At 39.7% G+C, this 21211-nt stretch overlaps 1 protein-coding gene across 1 annotated transcript in view; it reads right to left on the minus strand.

Annotated features, from left to right (window-relative positions):
- Positions 1-1359: 1359 nt before the first annotated feature.
- IL23R (interleukin 23 receptor) overlaps positions 1360-21211 on the minus strand; it is a 41115-nt gene continuing 21263 nt past the window's right edge. Inside the window, exons 9-14 of the mRNA XM_060773701.2 lie at positions 20756-20953; positions 19238-19321; positions 14937-15014; positions 10675-10780; positions 7932-8022; positions 1360-4195 (exon numbers count right to left, since the gene is read on the minus strand). Coding sequence (XP_060629684.2) covers positions 3575-4195; positions 7932-8022; positions 10675-10780; positions 14937-15014; positions 19238-19321; positions 20756-20953 — 1178 coding nt within the window. The 3' untranslated portion in view covers positions 1360-3574. The remainder of the gene's footprint in view (positions 4196-7931; positions 8023-10674; positions 10781-14936; positions 15015-19237; positions 19322-20755; positions 20954-21211) is intronic.

Genomic DNA, 21211 nt, shown 5'->3' on the forward strand with positions numbered 1-21211 from the left:
TTTTTTCCCCATGAGAACTCTCGCAGGAGTGAATTTCCCTTCCTAGGGGTCTTCCCTCTTCATCTTGTTTCATTCTCATTCTTAACTATGAGTTGTTTCCAAGTCAGATGTTTGTAACTCGGGGTACACTCCTCTTAGGGTGAAAATGGGAACTCCTAATAACATTTTCTTTTGGACTTTCTTTGTGGAAAATTTATTGATTTTTAATTGAATTCCCACCTCAAAAATATTTAGTAATATGAGCTGTGCAACATTTTCCCTGAATATGAACTGTTAGTACAAGCAGGTTAAGTTGGATCCAGGTCTAACTCCAGTCATTAGTTCCAACTAAGACAAGTCCAGTGGATCAATAGGAAAGTGGTAAATCGACATCTACACAGCTGCCATTGATTCTTTATATTTAGCTTAGTTTGAACTAACACAATTAAGCCATAGAGTGTAGCTATGCTGCACAGCTTTAATTGTCACTTTTGTAGAAAATCTTTGGGTTTGAAGTCTGTTGATATAATTCTCTACAAGAGAGTTCTAATAGTGCTGCATGGTAGACTAATACAGCTTTCTCATATATATTTTTTCAGAACTGCAGATTTGAGGATTCCACAGGATTGTGTCCAGAGGAGGGCGATTAAAATGATCAAGGGTCTGGAGAACAAGCCCTATGAGGAGCGGCTTAAAGAGCTGGGCATGTTTAGCCTGAAGAAGGGAAGGCTGAGAGGAGACATGATAATCATAGGGAGGAGGGAGCAAGCTTATTTTCCGCTGCTCTGGAGATTAGGACGCGGAACAAAGGCTTCAAACTACAAGAAAGGAGATTCTATCTGAACATTAGGAAGAATTTTCTGACTGTGAGAGCTGTTCAGCTGTGGAACTCTCTGCCCCAGAGTGTGGTGGAGGTTTCTTCTTTGGAAGCTTTTAAACAAAGACTGGATGACCACCTGTCGAGGGGTCTTCAATGCAATTTTCCTGCTTCTTGGCAGGGGATTGGACTGGATGGCCCATGAGGTCTCTTCCAACTCTATAATTCTAGGAAATGGCCATAAAGATAAAGGAGTGATACATTTGACCCTCTATGCAACATCTCCTTAAAGTAGCATACATAAGGAGATAGGCCAACAAGCTAAGATGCCGAGAAGGCAGCCAGAGAGTTCTCCAATCCGTGAGAAGCATGGGATAGCTGTGTGAAGTGGCTTTAGAGCTGTACAGAACATTTGGGCAGGTATATGGCTCAGTGGAGAATAGATATGTATATTTATTGAATCATATTCTACTGAGCTCCCAAATTGAGAGTCAGCATGGCTCACACAAAACAAGTCCACACATTAATACATGTGTGGACTTGTAGCCCACTAAGCTCACCAACATAAAAGAAGCCATCAGTGCATTTACATTCAGAGCACAAGTGTATTATTCTTCTTTGAAGATTGGGATATCACCAATTGGCCCATTCACCATGTCACAATGCAGGTTATCTAGAAGTCTGTACAACTGAGAAAATTGCAGAAAAGCAGTTATGACCATCTCTTACAGTACTGCCATCATTTAGTTCAAGTGAATGAAACCGAACTGTCTAGCAAGGAATTCTAAGTTCCTCAAACTACAAATTCAGGATTCCATACAATGGAATTACGGCAGTTAAAGTGGCCTCAAATCACCATGTCTTGGCAGTGATACTCATGAAAACAAGTCTGTGAACCTAATGCATTTCATTAATTAATTTATAAATAACCTTGCATATATTGTATTCAGTGTTGCCAGGTTGAAAACTGCAGAGCACTCCTATAATTTTCATACATACTTTAAAAGTATATATAAAAATATAGAATTAAAGGAATACAGATTTTCTTGGCAATATTTGTTCAGAAGATCTTTGCCTTTGCCTTCTTCTGAAGTAAAGGGCATTATTGCTGTTAACAATTTCAACAGAAAGGAGGAAACCATGAAAATGAACAAAATCTGGTTAACAGTATTAAAAAAACACCAGAACCAAGATGGTAAATAAAGAACATAATTCAGAAGCAGGAGAATTCCAGACAGCAAACAATCGAGTGCCAGTTAACACCCCTCAAAGGATGCCCCCAGGCAGCAACAGCCAGGCTTTCAGCTACAAGGCGACTCAATACTAATCAAGCTGGCTAATTGCAACTTTCACACTTGCTTCAAACAGACAAGAGTTCTTTCTCCCATGCTGGACACTCCACAGATATATATACACCCCACTTGCCTCATCACCAACAAACCTTTGAACAAACCTCTGAGGATGCTTGCCATAAATGCAGGTGAAACATCAGGAGGGAATGCTACTGGAGCATAGCCATACAGCCTGAAAAACTCACAGCAACTCAGTGATTCTGGCCATGAAATCCTTCAATAACACAAAGAGCATGTAATTTATCCCAAGTCAACAGTTGTTTTCCATAGCTGAGTAAAGGAGTCAAGCCCTAACCCAACATTCAAACTATGCTGTTTTGTCAACTAAATTACCCCCACTCAATGATGAAGATTTGGAAAGTCAGCACTTAGGTCAGTTTCATTGATTCAATCTGCTTAATTTAGCTGATATAGATTTAGCCCTTGGATTGAAGTGAGAATTGAGTGGATCTTTAGATATTGTAGGGCTGCAGCTTCTAGCATTCTTCAGCGCTGGTTAGGACTGCTAGGACTTCCAGTCTGATATCCAGGAGGCAGCACAATTCCAGCTCCTGAATTAGGTTCTGAGAGTCAAAACACTGCCTTTTATTTCATTGTCACAACAGGCATATAGACTTTTTTCTGGTCCAAAGGATGGATGAATGTCCCCTTGTACAACTCCTAAATTGAATTGGCATTTGCAATACATGACTATGAAATTTGCAAGAACAGGAACAGAAACATTTCCAGTTTACAATAAAACTGTATGTGTTCCTAGTTCATGCAACAATGGCCCTTTATTGCTTTCCATATTGTGCTTTTTAAGTTGTCATGTGTGTGGCTTTTCTCTTACTACTTCCTTCCTGCAACAGCAGAAACCACTAATTTTAGCTCAGCTTGCGTTCTAGAAATGTATGTTCAGTGATACTTTTCTGTTTCTTGGAAGTCATTCATCTTTTTGACAGCCTTCAGACGCAACACTTTCTGAAGGTAGGTATATCCCCCTCACTGAAGCTGTAGTAGGCACATTTTGCTACTTCTTGAAAACAACTGCTTGAGAGACATATGATGGGCTTCTCTTGAATGGGACCATGCTAAGAACAGGAGGCCTGACTCCTGCGTTATTTCCACACCATGGTTGCCACCAGGAACACAAGAAGAATCCAGATGGATTGGCCCAAACAGCTACCCAGCCTAGCAGCTTGGTTTTCACCATGACCATGCTGGTCTGGGAATTTCTGAGACTTGTCACCCCAAAACTGCATGTCACCTCTTCCAGGAAGCATATAGAATTAATCAATTGTCCAAGTTGGTATCCTTCACCACACTTTGTGGAAGCCAATTCCACAGCTCAGGCATGTCCTTTTTCCTATCCTGAATCTGAGAACTGGTGTTTCATGCCCCTGTTCCATCATATTTCTGTCCTTCTTTCTTACAGCTCAGACAATCATTTTGCCATGCTTTGAGGAAAATAAGATATTACAGTTGTAGAATTGTTATCCGCTGTTTTTAAGCAAGTGAGCAGTTCATCGGGTATGAAAGTCTGTCCTTGAATATTGTCATCTGAAAGCAGGAAAGTCCACTGCATTGCTGTTGGTGTATTTGGTTCTTCATCTGCTGGGATGAACACGTTGCTTTGCCCACTTCTACCACTGTTCAAAACTGGGCTGATTTTCTGCAATAAAAGTGTATTTTCATCAGGCCATATGGTGGCCATAGGATTTACATAATCTTTGACAGGACTATTCATGGGCAAAGATGGAGAGTTCAAATTTGACCCTGGGTTTTGAGAATGTATTGCATTAGTATTGGTGAATATATTTCCAGACAGTTCCTTGCTGGAAACCTGAGGCTTGTACCCATTGGCTTCTATCACATCTGAATTGATCACAAATAAGGTCTCTCCGGGAACATCAGCTTTCTGAGGAATGGCTTCCTTGCTTTCCTTTCTGTCGTCCTGTGTCTTATATTCCTTTTGAACCAATATCTCCTCCACTTTAGTTATCACAGCATCCTCATAATCCGAGAACAGCTCTGCAGAAATGTGCGTTACTGAACCATTTTTCTTCTGAAAAACAATTAGGAAGATTTTATAAAGATTGCAGTTTTATAACCCAGCCAAACCAGGAAAAAAACCAACAATTTTCTTGGTTTCTTGTTTTAAAGCCTATTTTGGGGTTCTTTGGGGGCACTGATTCAGAAAATTGCATTGGATAGGCCACATCAGCTGTAGTTTCTTAAATATGTTTTTCATGGTTTTCTATGGGTGAGCAGATGGCAACTGGTAGATGTCATATATTTTGTATCTCAAAAACTAGAGATGATAGGGGAAAACTGGTGTATTTTTGGAATCAATGGGTCAAATATACACAGAAACAAGACTAACATTTCAGACACCAACATGTATGCTGGCCAGTGTAATAAATAAATGTGGGAATGGGAAGTCTCAGTCTCCAGTCTAGAACAACTGCATGTCACTTCATAACATGTGGGAATATAAAGGACTTAGGATGCATCTACAATGTAGAATTAATGAAGTTTGATACCACTGTTAACTGCCATGGCTCTATGCTATGGAATCCTGGGATTTGCAGACTCCAACGTTCTTTGGCTGAGAAGGCAAAACAACTTGTAAAATGACAAGGAGGCATACCTATACATAAATTACTGAGATGTTACTCAGCATCTCTGATGGGCATTGACTTTAATATTACTTAGATGGTGAACCAGCTTGAAGGTTTTACTCCAAACATCAAATGAACAGTTCAAAGGATTGTATATTACACTCATAATAGGTTCAGGACCTTGGATAGTTTCTGTAAAGCAGGGGTCAGGAACCTTCGGCCCTCCAGGTGTGGTGGACTTCAACTCCCACAATTCCTTGGGCCAATGTAAGCCTTTGGGGCAAATGCCGAGCCTCAAGGAATTGTGGGAGTTGAAGTCCACCACACCTGGAGGGCCGAAGGTTCCCCATGCCTGCTGTAAAGTTTGCTTCCCAACCTGTGGTCCATGGACCACCAGTGGTCCTCAAGAACTAAAATATGGTCCACGGACTCACCGTTACTACACAGTTGCAATGAGAGTGACTGGTCTCACGAAATCCACTTATAGTGCTGAGACAATGGGGATGTCGAGAGGGAAGGCTGACTACCCACAAAAGGTGCGACAACAAGCCTCCTGACTGGTACTTTTCCTCCTCCTCCATCCCCTTGAGCAGAGTTATTCCATATGGCACCTGCAAGCGCTTTGGTGTCTTCATTCTTAGGTCTGTTCCCGGGGTTATTTGGGGTGCTGATTCAGAAAATTGCATTGGATACAAGCCCGTAGCCAGGACTTTGATTCGGGTGGGAGGGGGGGGGGCTGAGTTTGATTGGGGGGGGGCTCAGGATCTATTCTAGCAAACTTTTTGTATCATTATCCCAATACCCCCATGCATATGGGATATACTGAGCATGGTGATCAGATCATGATATAAATAAACATAACAGTTTAAATAATGTACCAGTAAGGCCTTCTCGCGGACCACCCTGAGAATTTCGGGGGGGGGGGGTGAAGCCCCTCAAGCCCCCCTTGGCTAGGAGCCTGATTGGATAGATTACATCAGAACTAGATTATTAAATATGGTTTTCTAAGGGTGAGCAGATGGTGACTACTGGACGGCATATGTTCTGAATCAGAAACTAGAGCTGATGTGGTCTATCCAATTCAGTTTTCTGAAATCAGCATCCCAAATAACCAAACCAAATCTAAAGTTGACCAAAACTTATTCATAACCCTAAATGTTGGAGCGTGGGGCTTGGTCAAAGTGGTCCCTGGACAGAAAAGGGCTGGGAATCACTGCTTTAAAAACTGGAACTGATCTAGGAGCTACCAGCTGTCGCTACTGATGATTTAAATCTTGGTTTTTAAACCAGATCTCATTAGTGTTTCCAGGTTCTTAAAATAGCAATAAGACACAGTTGAAATTTGTGACATTCATGGCTGACAATCAGGAAACAGCTATTAAAAGGCTGAGTTCTACCTGAATATCAAATCAAATCAAAGTATTGATTTCAATCAATGTAGTACTGCACCATGTCGTTATGGCTGCTTCCCAGGGAAGGTTTATATGGCTGTTCAATGACCTTGGAACACTCTGTTTTACTCTCAGCACAGAGTTAAGACTGCTATTTTCTCCTTCTCCCTTCCCATGAAATCTCTGCACTGCTTTTCTTCCCTCGCTCTGTGATATTTTAAAGTTCTTACACATGCAATTAACAGAGTTGTATTTTTAATCACTGAAAGGTTTAATTTATGCACAGATGAAAATGAAGCAAGTGAGAATTCGTGCCTCGAAGGATTACCTTCTGTGAAATAAAATGTGGGTTGGACTCAGAGCTTCTTTGTCCTCATATAGTTTGGCTCCTACAGGCTTCCTCAGAGCAAAACAAGAGGTTTGCTTGGTGGCCAGCATGTAGCTCTGAATCACGTTTTCCTGTCATAAACTGTAGACTGGACTGAGGAGGTGTTACTTATAATGCAGCATATAGGGAGATCTTTCACTTCCCTCTCCTTGCACCTTTTCCTTGCATAAGTCAATGAAGAATCTCTATTTAGTGGTGACGCAATGCGTTAAACCCTTGTGCTGGCAGGACTGCTGACTCGCGGGTCAGTGGTTCAGGTTGAGCTCCCTCTGTTAGCTCCAGCTCCCCATGCAGGAACATGAGAGAAGCCTCCTACAAGGATGGTAAAACATCAAACATCCAGGCATCCCCTGGGCAATGTCCTTGCAGATGGCCAATTCTCTCACACCAGAAGTGACTTGCTGTTTCTCAAGTCACTCCTGACACAAAAAGATTTTCTAGAATTGTAGATGGTAGCTATGGGTGGCTCTCTCATTTGACACTGACTTTGCGGATATTGCAAGGGGAGGGTAAGTGAATTTGGAGTATTCTGTTTCAGAAGTTACATTGTATATGTGATGAAAAGGGAAGAGGAGGGGAAGATAATGAAGAAATGGAAAATCCCAATGTTACTATGCAAAGAGATGGAGTGCAGAAACAAACACAACTCCTTTGCTTGTGTTTGACCTCAGCACTTCTCTATTTTGCTGTTGGTTGTATTTGTGTTGATAGTATAGTGTCTATATTTATTTTTATCTTCCTTTTATATTGTGTAGTCTCCTGTTACTGGTCCAATATATGCACACACACACACACACAAATTATTATACACTGTTATTCTGCTCATTGATGGCCACATGCTCCAACAGAATAATCAATGGACCCAAAACTTTACTTAATTGTATCTCAGTGTGTATCTATATTATAGAAATAATTCATTTTGGCATCACTTTAACTGCCATGGTTCAATGTTATGGCATCCTGGGAGTTGGAGTTTAGTGAGGCACCACCATACTTTGGCAGAGAAGGCTAAAGACCTTATAAAACTACAACTCCTATGAATCCATAGCATTGAGCCATGAAGTTGTATCAAACTGCATTAATCTAAAGTAATGTATTATTGTTTTCATGTTGATGTATTTTATTTTATATATTATGTATTTTATGTATGGCATCTTTGTGTGCTATTTTGTATGCTGCCCCAAATCCCTATAGGAGATGGTGGCGGGGATAAATAAAGTTTTATTTCACTTTTTAAAATCTACAGTATCAATGCATCAATACAAAACATGGGCATCTATGCTCAGTTTTGAAACATAGCGAGACACAATTTAACATACACAAAGAGGCAAAGTAATTCCTTTCTCTTCTTTACAGTCATATAACACAAGGGAAAAGTAGAAAATTCACTTGGGAAATTACCTGAAGAGACTTTATTGCACTGCTGTTCTGTAGTTTAGGATAATCTTCAAAAAGCCATTTTGGTGTTATTGAACTCAACATCGTGGTAACCCTTTAAAAGAAAAATCAAAACAGGTCAATTGCATTTCTGAAAGATCATATTGTTAGGATTTGAAAAAGGACGCCATGATATGGTGGGTTAACTAGAGAGAGATGTGTCAGCAGCCAATTAGGTTCTGATTGGCTGCTGCCTCTGGCTGGCTGCTGAGACCAACGGTTCTAACTGTCATTCTGCCATTGTTCTCACTTTGGACAGTGAAGAGAAAGTGCTGGCTACCAACTATCTTAAGGACTGATCATTTTATGGCATGAGGCATATTTCAAAGACTATTTAAAATGGCTATTTTATTCCTCTGTTCCCTGCCTGAATTCAAAGAGACCAATGTATATATCGTTACCATGTTTAAACCTTTGAACTAAAGTAAAGATACTGTTATTTTATTTCACAAGCCTGAGTGACATTTTATTATACAGCAGGATATACCTTGGTTTAAATACCATGGTAAAGCTTCTACTTATTCTGCTTATTCACATTTACCAACTCTCACACATATTCCTATTTATTCTTGGAGAAAACTGCTTTCCAGATAAAGGTAGAGCAATTTTTTTCAAAGGCATATTACTACCAAACAGATGTGAAGCAGGTTTGAATCAACTGTAGGCAGTGGCCGTTCTGTCATTGGGGCAGTGATTCTGCTCTGGGTTCTTGTCAATTCTAAAGGAGTTATCCAAAGTGCTGCATCCATTTTGAAAGTAGTCTCAGCACTCTGGATAGCTTCTTTATATTGTAGACAGAAGCCTGATATTGATTCCCCCACTCCAGTGAAGAAAAATCGCTGGAGGTTATTCCCAAATGAGGCTTCTACTGTGAAACTACATTTCCAAAAGTTTGTGAAGATATATTTGGCATCATCTCCCCTTGGTGACCCTCCTGTGTGTCCAATTGCTTTTTCATAAAGTGTATACCACGGAGAGAAAAATGGAATAGCTGCCTAATGTCATTTGACTGGTATTTGAAAGGGCAGGCACTGGGATGAAGGGAAAAAGTGATGAGGGAGGAATAGTTCAGCATCACTCCTTTTTGTACAAAGTCATGTCACATTCTACTTGCTTGGCCTTTGGTGGTAACTGACACAAATTCTGAATTTCGACATCAGTTGCAACTTTAGCACTGAGATACTGTAGTTATGAATCAGTCTTTTGACAGGGCGAAATGTTACCGGTGAACCACATCCTATCAAAATCAAACTCATTTTTACTGCACAAATAGAGGGAAATTGTCTATACAGGTATTATTTGGAGACAAATCACTTCTCCTCTGCTTATTGACACACATTGTGCATGCATTACTCTGGGATGAAAATTTAGTTGACACTTTCTGAGATTCTGTGGCCCACATCACCTGTTTTAGATGAAATCAGGAGATCATTATTAGTTTAGAAAAAATATAGTCAGCCATCCACACCCCTGGATTGTGCAACCACAGATTCAACCATCCATATTTTGAAAATATCCCCGCCCCTTTAAAAAATTGTAAAGCAAAACTTGATTTTGCCATTGCATATAACGTCACTTGAGAATGCATAGATTTTGGTATACATAGGAACTCCTAGATCCAAACCCCAGCAGATACCAAGGGCCCAATGTACATTTTTTTAGATTGAACATCGTCATAGGTATATATCAGCGGTTCCCAACCTGTGATCCATGGACCATCAGTGGTCTGCAGGAACTAAAATATGGTATATGGCCTCACCATTACTACACCATTGCAATGAGAGCGACTGAGCTCATGAAACCCTCTTATAGTGCTGTGGCTTATTAAATATGGTTTTCTGTGGGTGAGCAGATGGCAACTACTGGATGGTATATGTTCTGTATCAGAAGCTAGAGGTGATGTGGCCTATCCAATGCAATTTTCTGAATCAGTACCCCAAATAACCAAACTGAATCTAAAGTTGACCAAAAACTGATTCGGAATCCTTTTGGTACTATTGTTAGAGAGTAGTCCCTGGTCAAAGTGGTCCCTGGTCAAAAAAAGGTTGGGAATCCCTGGTATATATCATGATCCCCCTTTAAAAAACCCATTAATTTCCAGTGAAGAAGTATGCCAACAGAAAAGTTTCTGGAGTGCTGATAATCAGGATGTTGTCAAATGACATATGTAGTTACGGGATTCACTGAGAAGAGACAGCTGAAGATACTCTCCTCCCAGTGTCCTGCTTCAAGTGTATCTCTCAGTGTTGTGCACAATTGATTGGGAGAGCACTGGAGTAGTCATTTCCTAGTACCCTGATATACAATAACTTGGAAACCTTTTGGTTGGAGGGCTGCCAGTCTGAAAATATTGGGTTTTGGAGTCATGTTCTGCTGCCAATTAAACTGGAAGCCTCAAAGTTATGGGATCACAATGTTGTATCTGCTGAACAAAATTCCAGCTGTTATTTTTTATGTGAACTTTAGGAAAAAAAGTTAAGGATATAGTAAGGGGTAGAACAGTCTGCACCTTGCTTTAGAGGAGACTGGTACTCTCCTGGAAGTGCAATTCTTTCATGGAGTGAGAGATTTTAAAAAGTGAAAAGCTTCAGGGAGGAGATTTTAGAAGATGCAAAACTGAAGTGGTAATGTGAAGTCTGCCATATGATCCCACACCTGGTCTGAAACATATGGAAGGAAATCCGAATAAAAACAATCCCAGCCATACCTTTTCCTATAGGATTTCTTAGCAATCAAAACCAAAATAAAGATGGATAGGAGTGCAGCTCCAAAGACAGTTCCCACCATAACTCCAACATCATAATCGTTTCCATCTGGAAAGTGTCAATGAGTGGAAGAAACCATGATTAGCATTTTGATTTTACACCATGTCCCCACATTCTATATTTCTGAATACATTTTTCAGAATTTATTCTGAATAACTGAATAATTCAATAGTATTATTTTTCCCAGTCACAATTGTACTCTAGAGGTTGCACTTGAAGTTAATTATGTAGCATAGCACAATTTCTTCATTTTTTAAAAAATATGAAGTTATATTGGAATCATTCATGTGTTACCAGGATGGAGGACCAAGCACTCACCAACCATTCTTCATCGTCATAGTTTCAGCCATTGAATGAGCAAACTGAGGCACTGAGAGATGGCTTTTCCAAATTAACAAATTATGTGGGATTGATATTCTCAAGGAAATCAAAATTATAATTGTTTACTGTTATGAAGAGAGACTCTATGCTCTTTGTATATAGGGGGTGCAGTAGCACAGCAGGTTAAACCGCTAACTGCAGGAAAGCTGCTGACTGGAAGGCTGACAGTTTGAAGCCGCAAGTTGGAGTGAGCTCCTGACTGACAGCCCCATTTTGCGCCTACCTACCAGTTTGAAAGCATGTAATGGATGTAGATGAATAGGTACTGCCTCAGGGGGAAGGTAAAAGGGTGCCACATGCAGATATGTAGAAATGCCTGCAACACAACTGGAGATGTCTATGGACAACAGGCTGCTCAGCATGGAAAAAAGGAACAAGAGCACCTCTGAAGTTGAGAATCACCTACAGATGCCGGAGATGGAAAAAGTGGAAGGCCTTTACCTTTGTCTGTGTTATATGTCATTGTTCACTGTGGCGTAAAAAAGCACTGAATGTTTGCCTCCTATGTGTATTGTAATCCGCTCTGAATCCCTCCGGGGAGATCGGAATATAAATAAAGTGTATTATTGTTAATATTATTGTACTATTCTCCCCTTGCCCATAAAGATAAATCTAGATCTATTTATTTTTTATTTATGTAAGGTATTTCTATACTGTCTCACAGTTCACGAGGGCTTCTGAGACCATGAACAATAACAACAAAAATTAAAATAGTACAGATACATATAGGTATACAGAGAAAGAGACTACATTAAAATACTCCTTAAAAACTCTGTTTTTAAAAGAGTTAAAACACAGCAATTCCAAATATTACATTCTCATACTAAATGGTAACTGTATGTCAGTGACTATGTATATCAGAATATAACACTTTTTAAAATTTGTTATGATTCAGAGGTCCTAATGGGCTGGTGTGTGTGTGTGGTATAGAAATACTTTAAATATTTTTGTGTGTGTGTCAGGAGTGACTTGAGAAACTATAAGTCACTTCTGGTGTGAGAGAATTGCCTGTCTGCAAGGATGTTTTGATGTTTTACCATCCTTGTGGGAGGCTTATCTCATGTCTCTGCGTGGGGAGGTGGAGCTGATAGAGGGAGCTCATCCACGTTCTCCCCAATTCAAACCTGCAACCTGTAGGTCTTTCAGTCCTGCCAGCACAAGGGTTTAACCCACTGCGCCACTGGGGGCTCCTTTTAAATAAATGAATGATTACATAATGGAGCGCAACACAATGTAACAAACACATAATGTAAGAACTGCTCCAGATGGGTACATTCTGATGCCAACATGTCAGGGATACTGTTTGACATGCACACACTAAGATGGAAATATAAAATGGTGACGTCTTTCTCATGATGATATGTTATTCCTGCCTTTTCACATATGATCATTTACAAAACAAATCTGGACATCGACTTTTGATCATTCAGATTGGTGAGTGGTGTTATTGCTCAAACATTCTGAATCTTCATGGACTTTTTGATGGTGTGTAAGTGTAGACTGGAAAGAGGAGTAGATTTAAAGACATTAGGCAATTAGCTTGGAGTGTAATACATGGAAGATATGTGGTTAGGGAGAGTTACTGTAATGTTTAAAGTCTTTATATAAGTTGCAAACAAGTGTGGGTGGGGATATATTTTAGTCTCTTAGGTGCTTTCCTGTGCTAAGCAGTTCTGTTTATCCAAGGCCAAAACACAGTAGCTGTAGACAGAAGTGAGCTGGTGACAGAGTGGCCCATTTTGACCCATGCTTTAGGCATGTGTCCAAATTCGTAATCATATTCAGCCTTGATGTGGCACTTCAAAGTGTCCAAGACACTTCACCTAGTTTATCTTGTTGGAAAGTATATGGGAGACTGCAGATAATATTGCTGAGGCTAAGTAAGTGTGCATTGCCTAAGGGCACTCCATTAGTTGATGCACAGAGGTGAGATTTAAATGGCCGCTTTTTGACACTTCAGGCATGTTGCCTACTACTTTAGATGCAGGTCATCCAATTGTTTTCTTTATCAGCATATATAGTGTTGCCTAAGGAATGGATGCATACCCGTGCAACCTGTTCTCCAGCTCCATTTCCTAATCTGGTTTTGATAATCTCAGAAGGGAGGGGATTTCCACAGCAGTGCTGCTCAGAGTGATTGATCTCTATGCTGGATTAACTGCCACTGAACTAAGGAGTGGGATTGGTTTATATTCTTTAAAATGAATTTCGTGCTTCTCTGCTTTTTTCAGCTTTGCTTTGCTTCATCTCATGTTAGCCTATACAAACTTTGTGGTAAAGAAGAGGGGAAGTGGTGCACACAGTGATGAAATTCAAGCAAGTGCTTGATCTAAAAATAATGTAAGAAAATTCCTACTAGAAAAAAACAAACAAAGAATGCATATAGGCCAGAATCCTTTTCTGAATTATCATACAGATGTCTCTAGGAAATCTGCTTATTTATTTATTTTGTGTCAAAAGCATTGCATAAATAAGTATAAAACTGATAAAAAAAGAAGAAGCACAAGCGACTAAATATTTTTTGACCGAAAATGGGCAATAGTGACCACCTTGTCTGTAGCTTCTTCCTCTGTGCATGAGGCAGGGCATTGTGGGCAAGCATACAGATGCGGAGTTGTTTGTTTTGCTCCACAGTTGCACAAGGTGGAGGTTCCTTCTAGTGCCATTTTGCCAGGTTGTCTTTTGATTTGCTCACTCAACTTCTGAGTCTGTTTAGGGACTTCCAAGTTGCCCATCTTGGTTTGCCCCTGGAGGCAGATCCTCATGGGGGGGGGGGGGCATACATTTGGAATTTCCTGGTTTAGCAGCTGAGAGGGATGCTCTTGCTGTTGCTGGGGGACCATTACAGGGAGTGGTGGTTCTCATGAAACTTTTCCTTGATTTGAGTCTACTGGGAGGAGGCTGATAGCCATGCAGTGGATGGCTTTCACAGTGTCCAACCTTATTTCTCTCACAGTTGACAGCAACTTTCCATCACACATCGGGGGGGGGGGGGGGGGCAATGCCACTAGGCTGTAGAGTTTATCAGCACGGAATAAACAGATAAAAGGGGGACACGGAAAGAGCCTCCTCAAAGACTGAGTAAATGCAGCTGGGCGTCCCCTGGGCAACATTTCTTGTAAACGGCTAATCTTTCCAAACCCAAAAGCGTTGCTTTTAAACATTTTAAATTGGAGGTCTGTTTTTTTCCTCCATAAATGGATGGACACCAAAGATCTTTATCAAGACCATTGCTAACAATTATGTCTATTAATAAAGAAGGGAAAGCTGCTATGGACTCTCCTCGTGAGAAGGTGCCTCATTTTCTACTCATTATATTGCCTTTCCTTCACCTCTGCCATCACTTTTAAAAGATTTTATTTATTTATTTATTTATATTTATATATTTACCATATTTCTATACCGCCCTTCTCAGCCCGGAGGCGATAGAGCACACAACAATAGTATTAACTTAAGTAGCTGATGTAGAAAACTGGTCCATGTAATTTTCTGCATATCAAGTCACTTCTATATGACTTTAGCCATTGCAGTAGTCATTTAAAAATGTAAACATTTTACATTGCATAATCAGCTCTGGATGCATCCAGGTTGCAAATGAACTTGAGGCTGGATCTACACTGCCATACAATCCAGTTTGTGAATGCAGATTATCTGCTTTAAACCAGATTATATGAGTCTCCATTGCAATATAATCCAGCTCAAAGCAGATAATTTGGATTCTATATGGCACTGTAGAAGGGGCCAGAGATATCATCAGTCTTTCATATAAAAGCTTTTCACAGTTGGTCAGACAGAGAACTTTGTTTTGCAAAATCCAACAGACATTTCATACCATTGGTAGCAGTAGAAAAGCTTCTTGGATCCTTATCAAAATGTCGGCCTTGAACATTTTCTCCCAGTACTAATTATGAGAGAAGAAACAAAAAAGAAAATTATCCCAACAGTGATATGATGGCACACACTGTATTATTTCAACTCAGTTCCCTTAAATTGTTACTGAAATCAGTTTATATATATATATATATATATATATATATATATATATATATATATACACATACACATACACACACACACACACACACACACACACACACACACACATTCTATAATACTTTGGAAACTAGGAGGTACTGTATTGGATAGAGACAGCCTCTGTTGCAAGGTATTAGGTATGGGCAATCCATGGTTCTAAAATACTTACAAAACTATAGAGTGCTGATGCTTTGGTTGTACAGTGTTGCTAAAGTTCTGGTGGTGAACATTTCAGAACTCTAACAAAACTTTTAAAATATCATTATTATTTTGTTATTGGCAATTTTTATGACAGAACCAATTAGGAACTGCCATTTATAACAAAATTTTGAAAGTTTTGTTAGTGTTCTGAAATTTTCACCACAAGAACTTTAGCAGCACTGTAGAAGCAAAGCACCAGCACCTTCTAGTTTTGTAAGTACTTTAGAACCATTTAGAACCATGGATTGCCCATGCCTACAAGGTATACTATGTTGCCAAAGCACAAGCCTCCAGAACAACACTGCTGAAGGGGCATTCCATTCCATTAAAATTAAACAGAATCCAGGATTTCCTTCCATTTTCACAATTCTGCATAAGTAAAAGCACCAAAACATTCCCCGTCTTGTAAATATTGAATAGACAGAGACAGTTAATATAACCACAACAGTCAAAAATTGAAATTACATTGAAACAATAGAAGTGTACAAAAAGCTAGAAATACATGGAAAAGTAAGGGTTATTTTTTAATGAAATGCTGCCACCTTTTGGCTTCAGATATCACAGCAGATTCTACACAAAACTATACCTGAGTTATGCATTTTTTAAAAAAACAACAACAACAACATATCATTGATATATCAATATTGTTTATTCTCTGATTCTAAACTTAATTAGACATATATATCAGGTCCCACGGGAAGCTAATAAAAGTGGAGATTTGTTATGATGCCCTCCATCAACTCTGTTTTTCCTGCATCTGAAAATGGAGAGAAGATGCAGAGAAGACTGCATCTTATAAAGTCCTTAGTCAGTGGTGTATGCTAGTGGTGGTTTTCCAGTCTTTCAGCCACAATGACATGCTGTGGAAAAGATCTCTAGGGCCAAGCATTTGACTTAGCATACTCTTTGTGAAGCAGCACTGGCTGCTTTTTGTGTGGCTGAGATTCTCCTTCCACCAAAGAAAGACAGAAAGGCAAGTGCTATAGACAATAATTGTGAGGGAGCATTCCTCCTTCCTCAAATGGTAAGCGTGGTCTGGTTGTCATTTCCAAGGAAATGAAATATAGGATGTATTAAAAACCAGCAATTTGGTTTGGTATGGTAAGAGCCCTTTATCCATAAAAGATGTGGTCTCGGCTGCACTGTGTTGCCTGAATCCATGGATATGACTGAATATCATTAAATTACATGACATCCAGCTCCAGTAGAGTTGCCCTGGAGGACCTAATAAATACCTACAGAGACTGTAGAGATATCCTTTCTAAGAATTTGCTATATCCTTCAAGGTGACTCTATGGTAACTTCTGAGGAAAGCATTACCATAGAATCACATGCAGGACCTAGCAAATTTCTAGAGAGATCATTTTCCCCTGGGCATGGGAAAGCAAAATATAATATATGGATCCCACAATTACAGGTATCTTACCATATAAAGGATTATTTAATTCTCCAAGAGAATCTTGGATAAATTTAAGGAGAAACAACAATTTACATTTGTAGACAGGCAGTCCCCAAGTTACTAACAAAATAGGTTTTGTAGGGACCTCATCACACAATGGAAATTCAGTGTCTTAGGATGCTTCTGCCCCAGTTGACCCACAGAGCCACACACCACCCATCACACAATGTAGCTTCACTCACCAGCAGGGACAACTGGGGCAGAAGCATCAACATGGGAGCTTTCCCGTGTTCCATTTGGAACAATCGGGCTAGCGTGGGGGGAAGCTGCATGGCAATGCTACCCCACGAGTAATGGGGAAGTATCAGCTGACGGTGAAGTGGGGTGCAGGGTGCCGGGATTGCCCTGTTGCCCCTCGATTTGCCAGAGGCTGGCAAATCAGAACACTGGACCTAATCAATATGATGAGGTCCTAGGTTCATTTTTAAGTTGAATTTGTATGTAAGTAGGAATGAGTACATTTTTAAAGTGTAATTCTCTCTCTCTCTCTCTCTCTCTCTCTCTCTATATATATATATCTTTGGATCACATAGGGAACAGCTAACATCGTTGTGGTATTTATTTTGCTTTCTGTGCCCCTGTTCAGAAGATTTCACCGCACTTTCTGTCCCCTTAATAATTGGGTTTTGAAAAAAAAAATGGCTTGTTGTAGAAACAAGGATTGGTGATATAGCCTCAGTTGAGACTGCTTTTCCCCATGATATCTCTTTTAGGAGTAAACTTCTCTTCCAAAGGGTAGATTTTTCTCACTTCCTGTTGTCTCATCCCTGTTCTTAACTATGAGTCGTTTGCAAGTTGGATGTCTGTAACTCAGGGACTTCCTGTATTGGCAAATTAATCTCCAGTACCCTAAGAAAGACTCCAGTCTGGCTCTTTATGACTGGAAATGAATCCATTATTTTCTATGCAGGCTTCGCCTTCCTGGGCCTCCAATTTACTCACCAAACTGCATTCTACAGCCAGGAAAAATGCAAAGTGTGGTATTATGATCTTGAAGTGGTATGGTAATATCAACCATAGAGAAATTCATCACTGCTTAATGCATGCCCACTAAGGACAGATGCAGTGAAGAACAGCAATCATCTATTCCTGGCTTTCCCCATATATATTGTTGTTGTGTGTCTTCAAATTGTTTCTGACTTACGGTGACCCAAAGGTGAACCTTTCATGGGGTTTTCTGAAGCTAAAGATATAGTCCTTGCCCAAGGTCATCTAGTAGCTTTTTAATGTATTATACCTTGATTACTGTACTTCACCAAACCTTGTTTAATCAAAACTGTACCTAAGACCTGGTATGTCAGGGTTGCTATTATTGAACATTTTTGGCAAATTTCCCTCTGTTTCTATCACTGTTGAAATGCTTTGTTGCTTCATGCCTAACGGCATAGCTGAAATGTCACAGTGCTAATTTTAACTTGTTGGAATAGTTAATACCAGAGTATTAAATCCAAGGAATCAGTAATATGAGCTAAGTCTGTATCAAGCATAATACATATGTTTCTACTGACATCTGAAAGTCCTGCTCATATTTCTTTTCCCCATGTCCATATATATAGGAAGGAGCCAGCATGGGATAGTGGTTCTGGAGGGTTTGAATACCTGTTTGGCCACAAAAAGCTATTAGGTGACCTTGGGCACTCTTAACATCAGAAAACCCCATGATAGGTACACTTTAGGCTCACCATAAGTCTGAAATGACTCGAAGGTACACAGCAACAATATATATGGGGAAGACCAGGAATAATTGGTTGCTGTTCCTCATCACATCTGTCCTCAGTGTACATGCATTCATAACCATGAATTTCTCTATGGTTGATACCAGCAGAACCACTTGCAGATCGTAATACTATACTTCCCAGTTTTCAGGCTGTAGAATGACATTTGGTGAGTACATTGGAGGCCCAGGAAGTTGCCCAACTGGAAATGGATACTGGTTAAGTGCCACACCATTTCATCTCTGGTCATTGGGTGAATATAGGAATGATCACATCAGGCAATGGTTCACACAACCCGAAAAACCTGCAAAAACCAAGTTATTCCAGCCATTGACAATTGGAAGTCTTTGACAATACAGAGAATGAGATGTTGAATGAAGGAAGAAAATGGTATTTTCTTCTGCAATGTAAAAGTGCATATACTGGCAGCACTAATGGTATAGGATTCTATTCATTGGGTACATATAGGAATGAGATATGCAACCATTCTTTCTGTAATATGTTATCTTTCATAGGCTTTGAGGAAGTGCTGAACCTAGTTAATGATGGCACCTTAGCATATACGCATGAACAAATGAAATGTGTTATTTTACTTTCATATAAATTTATATTGGCTGAACTATTGCAGCTATATGCATATAATTGTAGGATGTTTACTTCAGAAGAACACACTGAAACATTGTCAGTATCCTCACAATGCTCCCTTGTACTTACTCTGAACAGAGCAGGCTTTGCTGGTGCCATCTTGATACACTGCATATATTGAAATGTTGACATTCCTTTTTATCCTGGAGTCTTCTGTAAATAATTATGGTTTATTGAAAGGAAACATATTTTATGGTGAATTTGAACAAAAAAAAGTAAGTTGAAAACACACATGGACACGGACATAAAAGTAATTCTTAAATTTCACTGGTGTGTTCTGAGTGGTGGCCTCCTCCATGAACTTATATGGGAATTTCATCCTCAAGCTTTCTATAAAAAAGAACTGAACAACCCTCAATCATGGGTAAAAAGCTGCTCAACAGAAATGACTGAGTTGCTGTGAGTTTTCCAGGCTGTATGGCCATGTTCCAGAAGCATTTTCTCCTCAAGTTTCTCCCACATCTATGGCAGGCATCCTCGGAGGTTGTGAGGTATATTGGAAACTAGACAAGGGAGGTTTATATATCCGTTGAAGATCTATGGAACATTGCCATATAGTCTAGAAAATTCACAGCAACCCAGTAATTTCAGCCATGAAAGCCTCTGACAACACACAGAAATGACTGATTTTAGAGAAATGAGCTACCTAAAGAACCAAAGTAATGTGTATTCTTGTAAATACTATATAGACCCTTTTTGGATATGTCAGTTTGGTGGTGAACCACCCTCCTCAAGGCATGGAACACTTATATTGCTTAACCTTGAATCAATAGAGAAGAGAACCATGGAGAGGACATGAGAATGCAGGAAAGGCATTTTGTATAACCTAAGCAGAACTACAGAGTTTCTGCCCTGTGGTGGTTTGGTTTTAAGTAAATATGCTATACATTGGAGAACAAAAAAAGATGAACCATCCTCAGAGCCTTTTTAGGCTAAGGGCAGGGTATAAATAATGTAAATAAAACAAATAAATGCATAAATAAATGTTTCCTGTTGTAAAGATCTTTCAGCCAATGCATCAGAAGCCAAAAAACATTGGTAAAAATTTCAATTAAACCAGATGGTTGGGATAAACTGAAAAATTAATAAAAATTAAATGTTGGAACCATAAGAAAAATTGAAAGAAAATAAAATATTTAAGAAAAAAACATATAAAATTAAAATTAGAAGAGCAAGAAATTGTTCAGGGATACACACTCCTTAAGGGAAATGTATTACTTTTGTCATCCCAAATGTAGACTTTAAATTAGGTCTACAAATCTTTATTTATTTTCAGACTACAGATTTATTTTTATTTATTTATTTTGTGTCAGGAGCGACTTGAGAAACTGTAAGCCACTTCTGGTGTGAGAGAATTGGCCATCCGCAAGGACGTTGCCCAGGGGACACCCGGATGCTTTACCATCCTGTCGGATGCTTTGCTCGTGTCCCCACTGGAGCTGACAGACGTGTGCTCAGCCCACTCCCTAGATTTGAATCACCGACCTTTCAGTCAGCAGTTCAGCCAGAACAAGGGTTTAACCCATTGCACCACCAGGGATGTATGAAGATATATGTAGGGATGGGAGAATGGATTCTGTATCTTACCTTCAATAAAAGTTGTTTTGTTCTGTCTGGGAACTTTTCTCCACAAAACATTGTGATAGTGTTGACTGAGGAGGATTGAAGTCCACTCCACTATGTAACACACAACTGCATTTCCATAAGACTCAGGAGGTTCCCAGCTAACAAAAAATCCTTTGTTGTCATCATGAACTACCTGCAAATTGGTAGGGGGTGGAAAAACTATAGGGAAAAACAGATTGGATGACTTGGCTTCTGTTAGAGAATACTCTAGATCAGGCATGGGGAACCTTCGGCTCTCCAGGTGTGGTGGACTTCAACTCCCACAATTCCTTGAGGCCAAGGTAAGCCTTTGGGGTGAATGCCGAGCCTAAAGGAATTGTGGGAGTTGAAGTCCACCACACCTGGAGAGCCGAAGGTTCCTGACCCCTGCTCTAGATGTACAACATGTTTTCCCCCTATTGTTCTTAAAGGATGCTG

The sequence above is a fragment of the Anolis sagrei genome, chromosome 4 (assembly GCF_037176765.1).
Source record: "Anolis sagrei isolate rAnoSag1 chromosome 4, rAnoSag1.mat, whole genome shotgun sequence".
Lineage (NCBI taxonomy): Eukaryota > Metazoa > Chordata > Lepidosauria > Squamata > Dactyloidae > Anolis > Anolis sagrei.